Source organism: Hakea prostrata, chromosome 2, assembly GCF_041222555.1.
Source record: "Hakea prostrata isolate BN-2017 chromosome 2, UWA_Hpros_2, whole genome shotgun sequence".
Lineage (NCBI taxonomy): Eukaryota > Viridiplantae > Streptophyta > Magnoliopsida > Proteales > Proteaceae > Hakea > Hakea prostrata.
This window is the reverse complement of record NC_142601.1, coordinates 2950669-2963346: the sequence shown is the minus strand read 5'-3', so window position 1 is coordinate 2963346 and position 12678 is coordinate 2950669. Positions and strand designations below refer to the sequence as shown.

The 12678-nt window shown below is 37.0% G+C and overlaps 1 protein-coding gene across 1 annotated transcript in view; it reads left to right on the top strand.

Moving 5' to 3' along the window:
- LOC149023285 (DNA repair protein RAD51 homolog 2-like) overlaps positions 1-10433 on the top strand; it is a 49671-nt gene extending 39238 nt beyond the window's left edge. Inside the window, exons 11-13 of the mRNA XM_089143843.1 lie at positions 4897-5040; positions 6567-6622; positions 9445-10433. Of these exons, the coding sequence (XP_088999969.1) occupies positions 4897-5040; positions 6567-6610 (188 nt within the window). The 3' untranslated portion in view covers positions 6611-6622; positions 9445-10433. The remainder of the gene's footprint in view (positions 1-4896; positions 5041-6566; positions 6623-9444) is intronic.
- Positions 10434-12678: the final 2245 nt, after the last annotated feature.

Here is a 12678-nt window from a genome sequence, read left to right as displayed (position 1 = left end):
TTCTTTCTATTGCATTCTATCTTATTGTGAATGGCTCTTCAAGAGGTTCCAAGGCCGATGGCCTATCTATTCGGCTTCACGCCTTCTCTCTCCCCTTTTGGTGTATTGACCCCCATTCTAGTTGATTACCATTCAACTCTTGCTATCTCGACCTTTTACCTCGCCCCTTAGCTTCTATACTTCAAGTATTTGTCACTTGGAACGTTACACTATTTGCCATGGCACTAATTTTCAAACATATATATAGAGAATTATGATGTCCGAAGTAAAATAGGCAAGGCACAATGTCCTAATGAAATCCCAATAGAAGTATGGAAGAGCTTAGGAACCTGTGGGCTAGCTTGGCTAATCAAGTTGTTTATCGAGTTTATAAGCACAAGGAAGGTGCTAGATGAATGTAGGGGAAGCATAAAGATCCCAATTTACAAAAATAAAAAGATATAAAAACTAGAGGCATTAAACTGATGAGTTATACTATAAAATTAAGAGAGAGAGAGAGAGTACTTGAATCCCATTTGAGATTAAAAAAAAACAGTATTACAGAGAACCCATTTGGTTTCATGCCGCGAAGATTTACAATGGAAGTTATTTGAAAAGGTATGGAGAATGTAAGGAAGATCTCCATATGGTCTTTATTGGCCTAGAAAAGCTTATGATGGAGTCCCCAAAGTGTTAATTTGGCAAGGACCAAAGGACAAATGTTGCAGGGAAATATGTGGACATGGTTAAAGATTTGTATGATGGTTCAATGACAAGTGTGAGAATAGTGGGAGGGACAACATGGTGAATTACCAACTATATTTGGGCTTCATTGAAGATCAACATCAAGCCCATATTTATTTGCACTTCACATGATTTAACCAAAGACACACAAGACAAGGCTCCTTGGTGTATGCTTTTTACTGATGATATTGTTTTGGTAGACGTGTCACAAGCAAGGATTAATACCATCTTAGAATCATAGAGAGCAACTTTGGAACCAAAAGCTTTAAACTAAGTAGAATGAAGACGCAATATCTAATATGTGACTTTGGTCGTAATTGGACAAATGATGAGAAGGAGACTCCACAAAGTAGTTATTTTGTATCAATCATAAATAAAGAAGTTAATATACATGATGATGTTTCAGAGAATTAAAATAGGATGAATAAAGTGGAGGGGTGCATCCTGGGTTTTGTGTGATGAATGTATTCCTTTAAATGTCCAAAGGAAAATCTATAGGACCATTGTATGACTAGCTATGGTGTATGGTGGTGATGAATGTATTCCTTTAAATGTCCAAAGGAAATCTATAGGACTGTTGTATGACTAGCTATGGTGTATGGTGCAGACAAAGACAGAGGCGGACCTACACTTGGGCTCCCCCCCCCCCCCCCCAAAAAAAAAATTGTGTGAAAAAATTATTAAAATAAGCCTATTTTGGGTTTTTTTTGTTGCTATTTTTCGTCTTTGAACCCTCTTCTAGTGTGAAATATCAGCACTTGCCCGCCCCCCCAAACCCATATTGGGAAAACTTTTAAAGGTAAAAGCAATGGGTAAAAATGTCACTATGCCCCCCCCCCCAAATGTTGAATCCTGGTTCCGCCACTAGATATAGAGTGTTGGGCAATTAAGAAATATTATATAGATAAACTCAATGTAGCAAAAATGAGGATGCTAAGATAGATGAGTGGTACAACTAGGAAGGATAAGGTTAGGAATGATCATATTAGATTTGCTTTAGGAGTAGCTCTTGTAAATTAGGTGGCACAGCCATGTTCAACTGAGGCCTATAAATACCCCTCTATGAAGAAGTGATTTAATCCATATAGAAGGAACTAGAGGCGCTAGGGATAGACCTAAAATAACCTTTGGAGAAGTGGTTAGAAAAGATATGTCTGGCTTAGGCCTTCTATCTAGTATGGCCTCAAATAGAGTTGATTGGAAGGCAATGATCCATGTATCATACACCATTTAGTTGGGATAAGGATTGTTTGTGTTGTTGTTGTTGTTGTTGTTGTTATTGTTATTGTTGTTAATACATAAATATCAGACAAACTTATTACTCTTGGTATTCTTTCCATGGAGTTTGATTCAAGATTTGATACACAATTTACTCTGACCAACATATATAATTGAGTAGTTCATCTCATCCGTAAATGTCCTTCATAGATTTATTGGGGCTTTATTTTGCCAACGCCATCAAAAATATGAGATCATCCTTCAGTGCTTTTTGACAGAATGAAGTTAATCCTAGGATTTGAAGGAATAAATCATTTATGGGTCTCTTGTCTTTTCTGTGCTGACTATATAGAATTATCTGTTCATAAGATCAAAAGTTGTAGTTAAAAACGTAAGATAACTTTCCTAGACTTAATTAAATGAAGGTGACATATGTAGTAGCCTTTGCCAAATGAATTCTCATGTTCACTTGGCAAATATTGTTTTTTTTTTTTTTTGGGCATAAAAATGTTGCCATAGGCCGTGGTTTGTGGCCTGTGCCTCTGTAGGAGAGATTTTTGAAGATGATGTGAAGTACTCCGTAGAGTTTGTAATGATTTTGACAAGTACTGACTGGCTGTTCTCGTGTAAGAAATTTATTGGCTTAAACAGGAATGATAATATTTCAAGAAAGGATTCAAACTTCAATGATTTTGACAAGTGTTGACTTGTCGTTCACCTGTAAGAAACATTTTGGGTTAAATAGGGATGATTATATCTTCAGGAGGGATTGCTTGCTTCTTGATAACAATTTTCTGTTTGCAGTTTTTGGTGGTGTGTTTTGGATATATTACAAACTGTAACTATCCTTCTTTCCCAATGAAATGAAATGTTACTGCTGATAGAAAAATAAGCAGAGCTCTGAAACTATTACCATGTCAGTTCTTAATCTATTTGAAGTGACTTATTTGACTATCTCAATCTCTTTATTGATGAATGCCTCTTTTGCTAATGGATTTTGAAAAGCCTGAAGCAAAATATTACCGTCCTGAGTTTCTGTACTTTAGTCTGTACATGTGACTCAGCATGTGCTTTCCGTCATAAATAATGAGTTATTGAGTCCAGAGCTTGCTGTAGGTGTCAACAATGCCTATTCACTTCACTGAATTGGCTATCAAATTACCTGAAATACTGCAGTTTGGAGATGCTTTTTCAGGTTGGGGCATTCATGTATCCAAGCTTCATAATCCTTTAACCTATGATTCTCATAACTCATGAGAGCATTCCTGATTCTTTGAAGAGTATTGATTCGTTAACCTTTTCTTGACATAAGGAATACCATCATTAGCAGGATTTTTCGAGGTTGGATGCATGATTTTTGACCTGGTGTTCCTATCTTTCTTTAGCTTATGGTTTAAATGCATACATAAGGGTTCCGATTGCAATTAAAAATAAGGGTTCATGAGACTACATAACTATTGGAAATTTAACCTTATCAGATACCAGTATCATATTCGGATGTATTAAGAAAATATGCTCACTTCTTGCCTGAAGACCTTGTTGGTCATGTATAACTTGTGTATAATGTCTTCTATTAGTTTTATGGTGCTTCTGTTGTTTCTTCAGGATATGGCAATAGATTATCCATTTGGAAATAGAAGTTCCTTGAAGTAATGGACCTGAAAGGAAACTGCTGGTGATGTGTAAATTCTGAGCCACTAAACTTTCAAAGAATTTGACCAACATATATAAAATAAATTATAAAATAGATGTAAATTATTTTAGAATCCTTGAATTTGAAATTTATGTCAATTAGATAAAATAAATGTTTCATTATTATTCTTTCTATATAATGGCACCCACACCCCACACCAGACCTAGGTTTTTGACAACCTGGACCAACCACCCCTTGTAGGCTGCCTCGTAAATAGACAGGACCCATGGATCTTCACGGGGATATTGAACAATGCTTCAAATGGGTTGGGTCTTGTATTGGCTAAAGTCTGCGCCATGCATTGCTGCTGCTATCCCTAGATGTAAAGTTTCTCTTGTTGTGATCCTCTTTTTTTCTTTTAGTGGAGTGGTTTATGCTGTTATGATGTTGTGGAGTTGATGCTTTTTCATGTTAATTCAGATTTCAGAGAAAGAAAATTTTTACCAATTAGGTGCTTCGCATTTCTAATTTCTTTTAATGGCTTCGAATCTGTTTGTTTATGTTGTGTCATCCATTTCTTAGAAAATCTATATTACATCAGGGAAAGGCTGAGTATGCTAGTGGAATACTATATCCTAGCCAATGTGCGAAATTTCGCTGTCGCCATTTCACTACCCACTCTCAGTACCATACATGTAGTCAAGTATGCTATATTCTAGCAATGTGCGAAATTTTGCTGTCACCATTTCGCTACCCACTCTCAATACCATACATGTAGTCAAGTATATATAATTTATATCATGTAAAACAGTCAACAGTACAAGTGTAGGCAAGTAAATAGTGATCCCATCATCTCAATATCTACTATTGCCCTGTTTCAGCAAAATACTGCCCTGTTTGGCAAAATATAGCATTGTTTCGGCGAAATATTTCCCTGTTTGGGCGAAATATCGCCCTGTTTCAGTGATATATCCCTGACATTTTGTAATTTTGTTTTCACCAGGGGGTTTCATGTCGCTACTTACCAAAACACTGAGATATCACCAAGTTCGGCGATATTTCTACAACATTTCTTACCATGATTCTAGCACCCTATGTAGATTTCTCTCTTCCTCTGAAATGACTGCCTTACACTTTTAAAAGGGGGAAGGAGAGAGACAGACAAATAGGATGCTGTATACTATATACTTCTGGCATGCCCATCCCTTTCCTGTAACTTATTATGTCTTGGACCTCTTGGTACTAATGGAATGAAGTCGAGGTATGTACGACATGTCAGTTTATTCAACCCTGTTCATGTTTGTTTTATTTTCTGTGTGCAGGTCAGAGGTTCATAAAGGTGGCAAAATCTCCATTATCTCCACCTCTTGCATTTCCTTTTGTTGTGACTTCATCAGGCATTTCATTACTTAGTGATGATGGAATAGAAGTAATGGGGCCGGAGATATGCACAATCCATTGTGAAGGTCTGTTGAGATGCAGCCATGCTTATGACTCTTTCTTGCTTTTTTTCCACTCTTTGTGACTGATATTCGGAGGGAATTCCTTGAACCACAGTGAGTGAATAGAATTGTATGATAACCCCCATGGAGGAACATGCAGGGGAATGTCACACTGTATCCGCCATGGTAGCGCCTATGCTAGTCTTCCGTGTAAAACACCCACATCTACATCAAAGATTTAGTAGTTTTGAACAGCCTAGATGGTATTAGAGATGTCCATGTTCCACAACTCGAAGATCAATATAAAGAGAGTTATGATTACTGGGAACTTTGGCATATAATGCACAAGGGCAGGAGGTATGAACTAGTCATCTACGATGGAGGATGTACAAACCACCTAACCTGTTTTAGTTCAACTGTCTAAAAAGGGGGGGGGGGGGATTCATATTGTACATTTTAATTAATTAACTTATCTGATATGTGGCTCCTACACTTCTCTGTGTGAAGTTAAAGAGTCCACATTTCTTAGTCGTACTGTAAGTATTGAACCCACCACCATGATCTTTTGCACGACCAATTTACACAGTTCTTCCTGTTTATCTGGAAATAACCAGTTTACTAGGTGGGTGTGTTAGGGTTGGGATAGTCACGCAACTGAAAAATTCATCATGTTTAAGTTGGGTTTTATTTCACAGGATATGAATCTGGTGTGAAGCAACAAGACCTCTTACCACTTCTAGGTAGCATTATGTTTAATGGAAGTTTCTAGACATCAGGTCCTAACGCATGCATATGCTATCATGTTTTGTTTTTGTTATTTCCTTCATCAGAAATGTTATGTTTTGTAATTTAATAGGCAGGCAGCTTGTTTGTTTAAATTTTCTCATTATGATCACTAAATCTTAGTAACTTATTACAGACGCCTCTGTATTTTGTTTATATTTTATAGGACAGTTATATGACCAGCAATAATGTATGAAGCTGAACGTTGAGCAGTGAAATAACAATTTCCAAGCATATTGTAGTTTAGAACTATGATATTGAGATAGATGAGTATGGCCTTGTATTTAGTATGGCTTAAAATAGAGCTGATTGGAAGGCAAGAATCCATGTAATCGACCCCATTTAGTTGGGACAAGGTTTTCTGTTGTTGCTGTATGTTGAGATGATTGAGTGTTAAAGAAGAAATGTACAACTTGGAACTATTCAAAGAGTAGCTTTGATACATAACAAATTGCAAGAAAGCTATTTTGAGGCGGCATGGAGTCGTCTCATGTGTGACACTGGCCTTGGAAGTGATCTAGTGTGGAGAGATAATGTGCTTCATGCTAAGAAATCTAAAAGAGCCTAGGATAGGGATAATGGCTCTAGGAGAAATAATGAGAAAAGACATGCAAGCAGACGAAAGCGGGAAGGAGGAGAGGGCCAGGCGCATTGGGAGAGGAAATTTTTTCCTTTCTCCCCTTTTCCCCCCCCCCCAGCGAGTACTAGAATCATGAATATCCTTGGAATTGAAGGATATTCACAAGTTTATTTGGTGATAAATGCAGGACACAGTGATGTCATTGACTTCAAAGATGAGAGGTTGCCATGACTCTGTCGAGAGGTAAGCTCTATTAATCAGCTTCTGGTAATTGGACAGGCATCCTATGTCAGTTATCTAAGCTTTTTCTTTAAGTTCCTTGGTGCCCAAGTTGAAATGAAAGTTCTATAGTCAGTCTCCACTTTTGGTTTACATATGTTTTCTTTTTCATGTTCGAACAGAAAATGCTTTCTTATTTGAGTTAGTGCCCTTTCTATTCACATAACTATTCCAATTAACTGGCATTGTAGTTTGGTGGTAATAGTAGCAAATTTGGGGTGTTAAGTGCCCCCTTCCTATTAATTTGAACAAAACTTGGCATACAGTTCTTGATCATGGTAGAAGGAGGTTTCCACTCTTACTCTGGACTAGATAAGATATAATATTTTGTAACTCATTGGCTTACTCACCAGAGTGGAGGGTATATATGATAGTCACCTTGCACCCTACATGCACATGCCAAGCTTCAGCACTAAATCATGCCCATATGTTGTTTTCATTGTGATTCAAGAAAAACCAATGGAGATCAATTATTTGAGCTTTATTTAGACCATGAACAAGCAACATGAATGGGAAGTGGCTTGCCTATATGCACTGAGACCACCTCAAAGATGGTGGGAATATAGGTGGAACATATAGGCTCATGCTGTCAGCTATGGAACGTGGTGATGTAAAATAAGAAAATCTGAGCTCTTAGTACTATAAAACAATGTCAAGTGGAAAAGAGATAGGTGTTGGTCCACTTCTGATAAGAAGTTGGGCGAAATACAGAGTGGCATATAAAGTAGTTCTCTAAGAATTGAAAATATCAGCCTTCAACATAAGGAATATAGATGAGATTTAGGTTCCACTGAAGTCAGTACTGCCATGCAAAGCACAACCTGTTGAATGGATAGCATACATTTGCTTCCGTGATTCATATCTATTTTGACAGTGGGTCAGTATAGGTTTTATGTCCTTTGATTCCTTTTCAGAGATTGGGTTCAAAGGTCTTTCTTTTTCTTTATCTCTCCTTTTCTTTGGGGAGGTGGGGAGGGGGGGGGTGAGGGGGTGGTTTTGGGGGGGTTGTGCGGAGGAGTGTTGCGCTCTGACTTAGGGTGTTGTTTCCAAGAATATCTGTTGATTTTCCTGTTTTTGTCTCAAATAATGAGTTATTGAGTCCAGAGCTTGCTGTAGGTGTCAACAATGCCTATTCACTTCACTGACTTGTCTATCAAATTACCTGAAATTCTGCAGTTTGGAGATGCTTTTTCAGGTTGGGGCATTCATGTACCTAAGCTTTATAATCCTTTAACCTATGATTCTCATGACTCATGAGAGCATTTCTAATTCTTTGAGGAGTATTGATGCTTTAACCTTTTCTTGACATAAGGAATACCATCATTAGCAGAATTTTTCGAGGTCGGATGCATGATTTTGACCTGGTGTTCCTATCTTTCTTTATCTTCTGGTTTAAATGCATGCATAAGGGTTTCCTATTGCAATTAAAAATAAGGGTTCATGAGACTACATAACTATTGGAAATTTAGCCTTATCAGATACCAATATCATATTCGGATGTGTTAAGCAAATATGCTCACTTCTTGCCTGAAGACCTTGCTGGTCATGTATATCTTGTTTATCATGTCTTCTATTATGGTGCTTCTGTTATTTCTTCAGGATATGACAATAGATTATCCATTTGGAAATAGAAGTTCCTTGAAGTAATGGACCTGAAAGGAAACTGTTGGTGATGTGTAAATTCTAAGCCACTTATCTTTCAAAGAATTTGACCAACCTATATAAAATTAATTACAAAATAAATGTAAATTATTTTAGAATTCCTTGAATTTGAAATCTTATGTCAATTAGAGAAAATAAATGTTTCGTTATTATTCTTTCTATATAATGGCACCCACACCTCACACCAGACCTAGGTTTTTGATAACCTGGACCAACCACCCCTTGGAGGCTGCCTTGTAAATATGACAGGACCCATGGATCTTCATGGGGCAAATCCATATTGAACAATGCTTCAAATGGGTTGGGTCTTGTATTGCCTAAAGTCTGCGCCATGCATTGCTGCTGCTATCCCTAGTTGTAAAGTTTCTCTTGTTGTGATCCTCTTTTTTTCTTTTTGTGGAGTTGATGCTTTTTCATGTTAATTCAGATTTCAGAGAGAAAAATTTTACCAATTAGGTGCTTTGCATTTTCTAATTTCTTTTAATGGCTTCAAATCTATTTGTTTATGTTATCTCATCCATTTCTTAGAAAATCTCTAGTTATAGAGAACATCAGGGAAGGCTGAGTATGCTAGTGGAATACTATATTCTAGCCAATGTGTGAAATTTTGCTGTCGCCATTTCACTACCCACCAAAACCCTGATTCGCTGAAATATGAGAATGTTTCGGTGAAATTTTGCCCCCCTGGCTTCCGGGGGTTATTTGGGATCATTTTGAGCTGGTTTTTTGTGTCTAGCCTGATTTGAAGCCAATAAATACATTAAAAGTGTTATTTTTGCCTAAAACCTAACTTAAGGGGTGTTCTTGATAGGCACATGCCCACATGTATGAGAGCGAAATTGAAAGTCTGGAACATGAATTTAAACAAATGTAAATATGCAAATGATGCAAGAAAATGCAGAGATTTTCATTGAAAAGACATGCATAGCTTACAACTAGTAATAGCCATGGCTTTGAATGGAGCTGATGATAAAGGATCCATGTAGCAAACATCATTTAATTGGGATAATGCTGGAAATTTTTGCCTTTCTCCTTTCTCTCCCCCCCCCCCCAGCAAGTACTAGAATCTTGAATATCCTAGGAATTGAAGGATATTCACAAGTTTATTTGGTGATAAAATGCAGGACACACTGACGTCATTGACTTCAAAGATGAGAGGTTGCCATGACTGTCGAGAGGTAAGCTCTATTAATCAGCATCTGGTAATTGGACGGGCATCCTATGTCAGTTATCTAAGCTTTTTCTTTAAGTTCCTTGGTGGCTTAGTTGAAATGAAAGTTCTATAGTCAGTCTCCACTTTTAGTCTACATATGCCTTCTTTTTCATGTTCGAACAGCAAATGCTTTCTTATTGAGTAAGTGATCTTGTCTTAAAATCACCTTTCTGTTCGCATAACTATTCCTATTAACTGGCATTGTAGTTTGGTGGTGGGCTGGCTTTGCCAGTAGTAGCATATTAGGGGTGTCAAGTGCCCCCTTTCTATTAATTAGTTTTAAACTTGGCATATAGTTCTTGATCATGATAGAAAGAGGTTTCCAATCTTACTCTGGGCAACTAGATAAGATATAATCTTTTGTAACTCATTGGCTTACTCACCAGAATAGAGGTATAATATGATAATCACCTTCCATCCTACATGCACGTGCCAAGCTTCAGCACTAAATAAATCATGCCCATATGTTGCTTTCATTGTGATACAAGAAAAACCATGGAGATCAATTATTTGAGCTTTATTTAGACCATGAACAAGCAACATGAAACTGGAAGTGGCTTGCTTATATGCACTGAGACCACCTCAAAGATGGTGTGAAGATAGGTGGAACATATAGGCTCATGCTTGTCAGCTATGGAACGTGGTGATGTAAAATAAGAAAATCTGAGCTCTTAGTACTATAAAACAATGTCAAGTAGAAAAGAGATAGGTATTGGTCCACTTCTGATAAGAAGTTGGGCAAAATACAGAGTGGCATATAAAGCAGTTCTCTAAGATTTGAAATCTCATCCTTCAACATAAGGAATATAGATGAGATTTAGGTTCCACTGAAGTCAGTACTGCCATGCAAAGCACAACCTGTTGAATGGATAGCATACATGTGCTTCCGTGATTCATATCTATTTTGACAGTGGTCAGTATAGGTTTTATGTCCTTTGATTCCTTTTCAGAGATTGGGTTCAAAGGTCTTTCTTTTTCTTTATCTCTCCTTTTCTTTGGGGAGGTGCGGGAGGGGGGTGAGGGGGTGGTTTTGGGGGTGTTGTGCGGAGGAGTGTTGCGCTCGGGCTTAGGGTGTTGTTTCCAAGAATATCTGCTGATTTTCCTGTTTTTGGCATTGGAAAAGCTGTGATACAACTTCAGGAAGATCTTGGCACTGTACTTGAGCTTTCTTTTGTAAATAAAGTCCTGGTACTAGATCACAGCAGTTAAGATGTCATAAAGGGCCATTTCCCTGACATAATCCGAAGTCCATTTTACTGGTAAAAGTGGAATTTGGTCATGGTGCATGTTGCACAACCATGATACAGTTACCTTTGATTATATGCATTTAGATGCGATGAACACGCGTGTGTCATCCCATAGCCCATTGAGTTGATGATGATCAATACTCCAAAACAAGTTGGAGTCTTAGCTGTCGGGTTATCATATTACTTTGAACAAAGTATGAAAAATTGATGTCGTCTTTTGATATTGTAGGCCTGATCCTGTATGTTGTTCTTATCTCATTTGTTCAAAATCATCTAAAAGCAAATTGAAGATCAGTGACTGAAAAGTAGAACAATTACATGTGCATCATAGACCAAGCCAAAGCTCTTGGATTGCTTTCTGCAGTGATAGTTTGTTGGTGCAGTATCTGAAATCTGAATCATGATACAGCCTTGGGGCTGTCTGGGCCTACTTGTGGATCCACAAGGTTGGACTTTTTACCTCCACCAGATACCTCCTATGCATGTGATTCATGAGGGCTTCCTTTTAAGATTTGGCTTTTGGAGATTTAGTTCCTGATAATGATTATGTTCTTCCTTGATTTGGATTCAGTCATGGCTTGCAGCAGCAGTGAACAATCCTGGGTTTTCCACAGATTCTTTACTTGCATCCTTATTTTGTGGGAATAAAGAAAAGGGGGAGAGAGAAAAGTAGTTTGTGTTTCTTGTTGTTGGGTAAAGAAAAGGAGGAGTGCACAGCCTTCTGCTGAGGTTTGATAAAATAGTGGAAATATGAGGATATAGTCCAAAATTAGGCCGGTCACCATGATTTTTTTTTTTTCTTTTCTCTTTGTTTCTTTCCTTTTTAGTTTTAAAAAATTTATGTTTTGTCTCAGCACGTATAAGGTAGCTCCACCATCTTAGGCTTTTTCATATTAGAAATATAAAAATAAATATAATAAAACATAAAAATCTTGGAACCATGAATGTGGTAGTTGTCTTTCAAAGAATTGAGCTTTTCGTGCTTGTTTAATTTAAACTAGATACTTAGATTCAATAATCATGTTCATCCCTTAAGTTTGAATGGATTGATCTACCTTTGTTTATTATTGACATCTTAATCTCCTCGAATCTTTATAATAATGTTATGTGAAGGGAGAAAAAATAAGGATTAATAAAGCTTAGTACTAAGAAACCTTTCTTTAGTAAATTAAGAATTAAGAATTGGCAAGTGGCCTCAAAGGTAGGTGCCCCAACTCCTACTGGTTCTCTGCTTGTACTTTAATGTTGTTTTGGTTTCATCAAAATGATAGAAATATTAATGGGCAAGTGGCATTGAAACATGTGGCCAAGATAGTCAATTTGATTTTGTTAAAGCAAATTGAAAGCAAGTGGATATCAGAAATTAATTTAAAAATAAACCACTTTTGGTTTTCTACATGAAGCTCATTAATGATCTGGGTCCCTTAGAGGGAGAATATCAGTGAAGGGTGGTTGTCTCATTTGAATATGACATGATTCATTCACCTGCTATTCTATAAGAGAGTTATTTGGATGGTGAAGATATTAAGATTTTCTTTTTGTTTAAAGTCAACTAAGTGATATAATGTAAACAAGTGATTATAGCTATAAATATCTCTTCTAATTCTTACTAATGGGTTTCTTTGATTTGTTGTTGTTATTTTCCCTTGTGTTCATCATTTTCAAAAATGAGAATGTAGGTTCTTGCTGTCCATTTTGTTCATAATGTTATAATGTTTCTCTTGGTCTATCAAATCAAATAGTGGGAAAACAATATAATTGCATTTAAAATTTCCTAGGTGGTGCCTTTGATAGCTCTGCTTTTTCTATTAAAATTTCATTGATTCAAGCTGTACATTTGATCAATTCCTTACAAAATCTCAAGCGGATTTGGATGAAATCTAGGTGCTTGAACATAG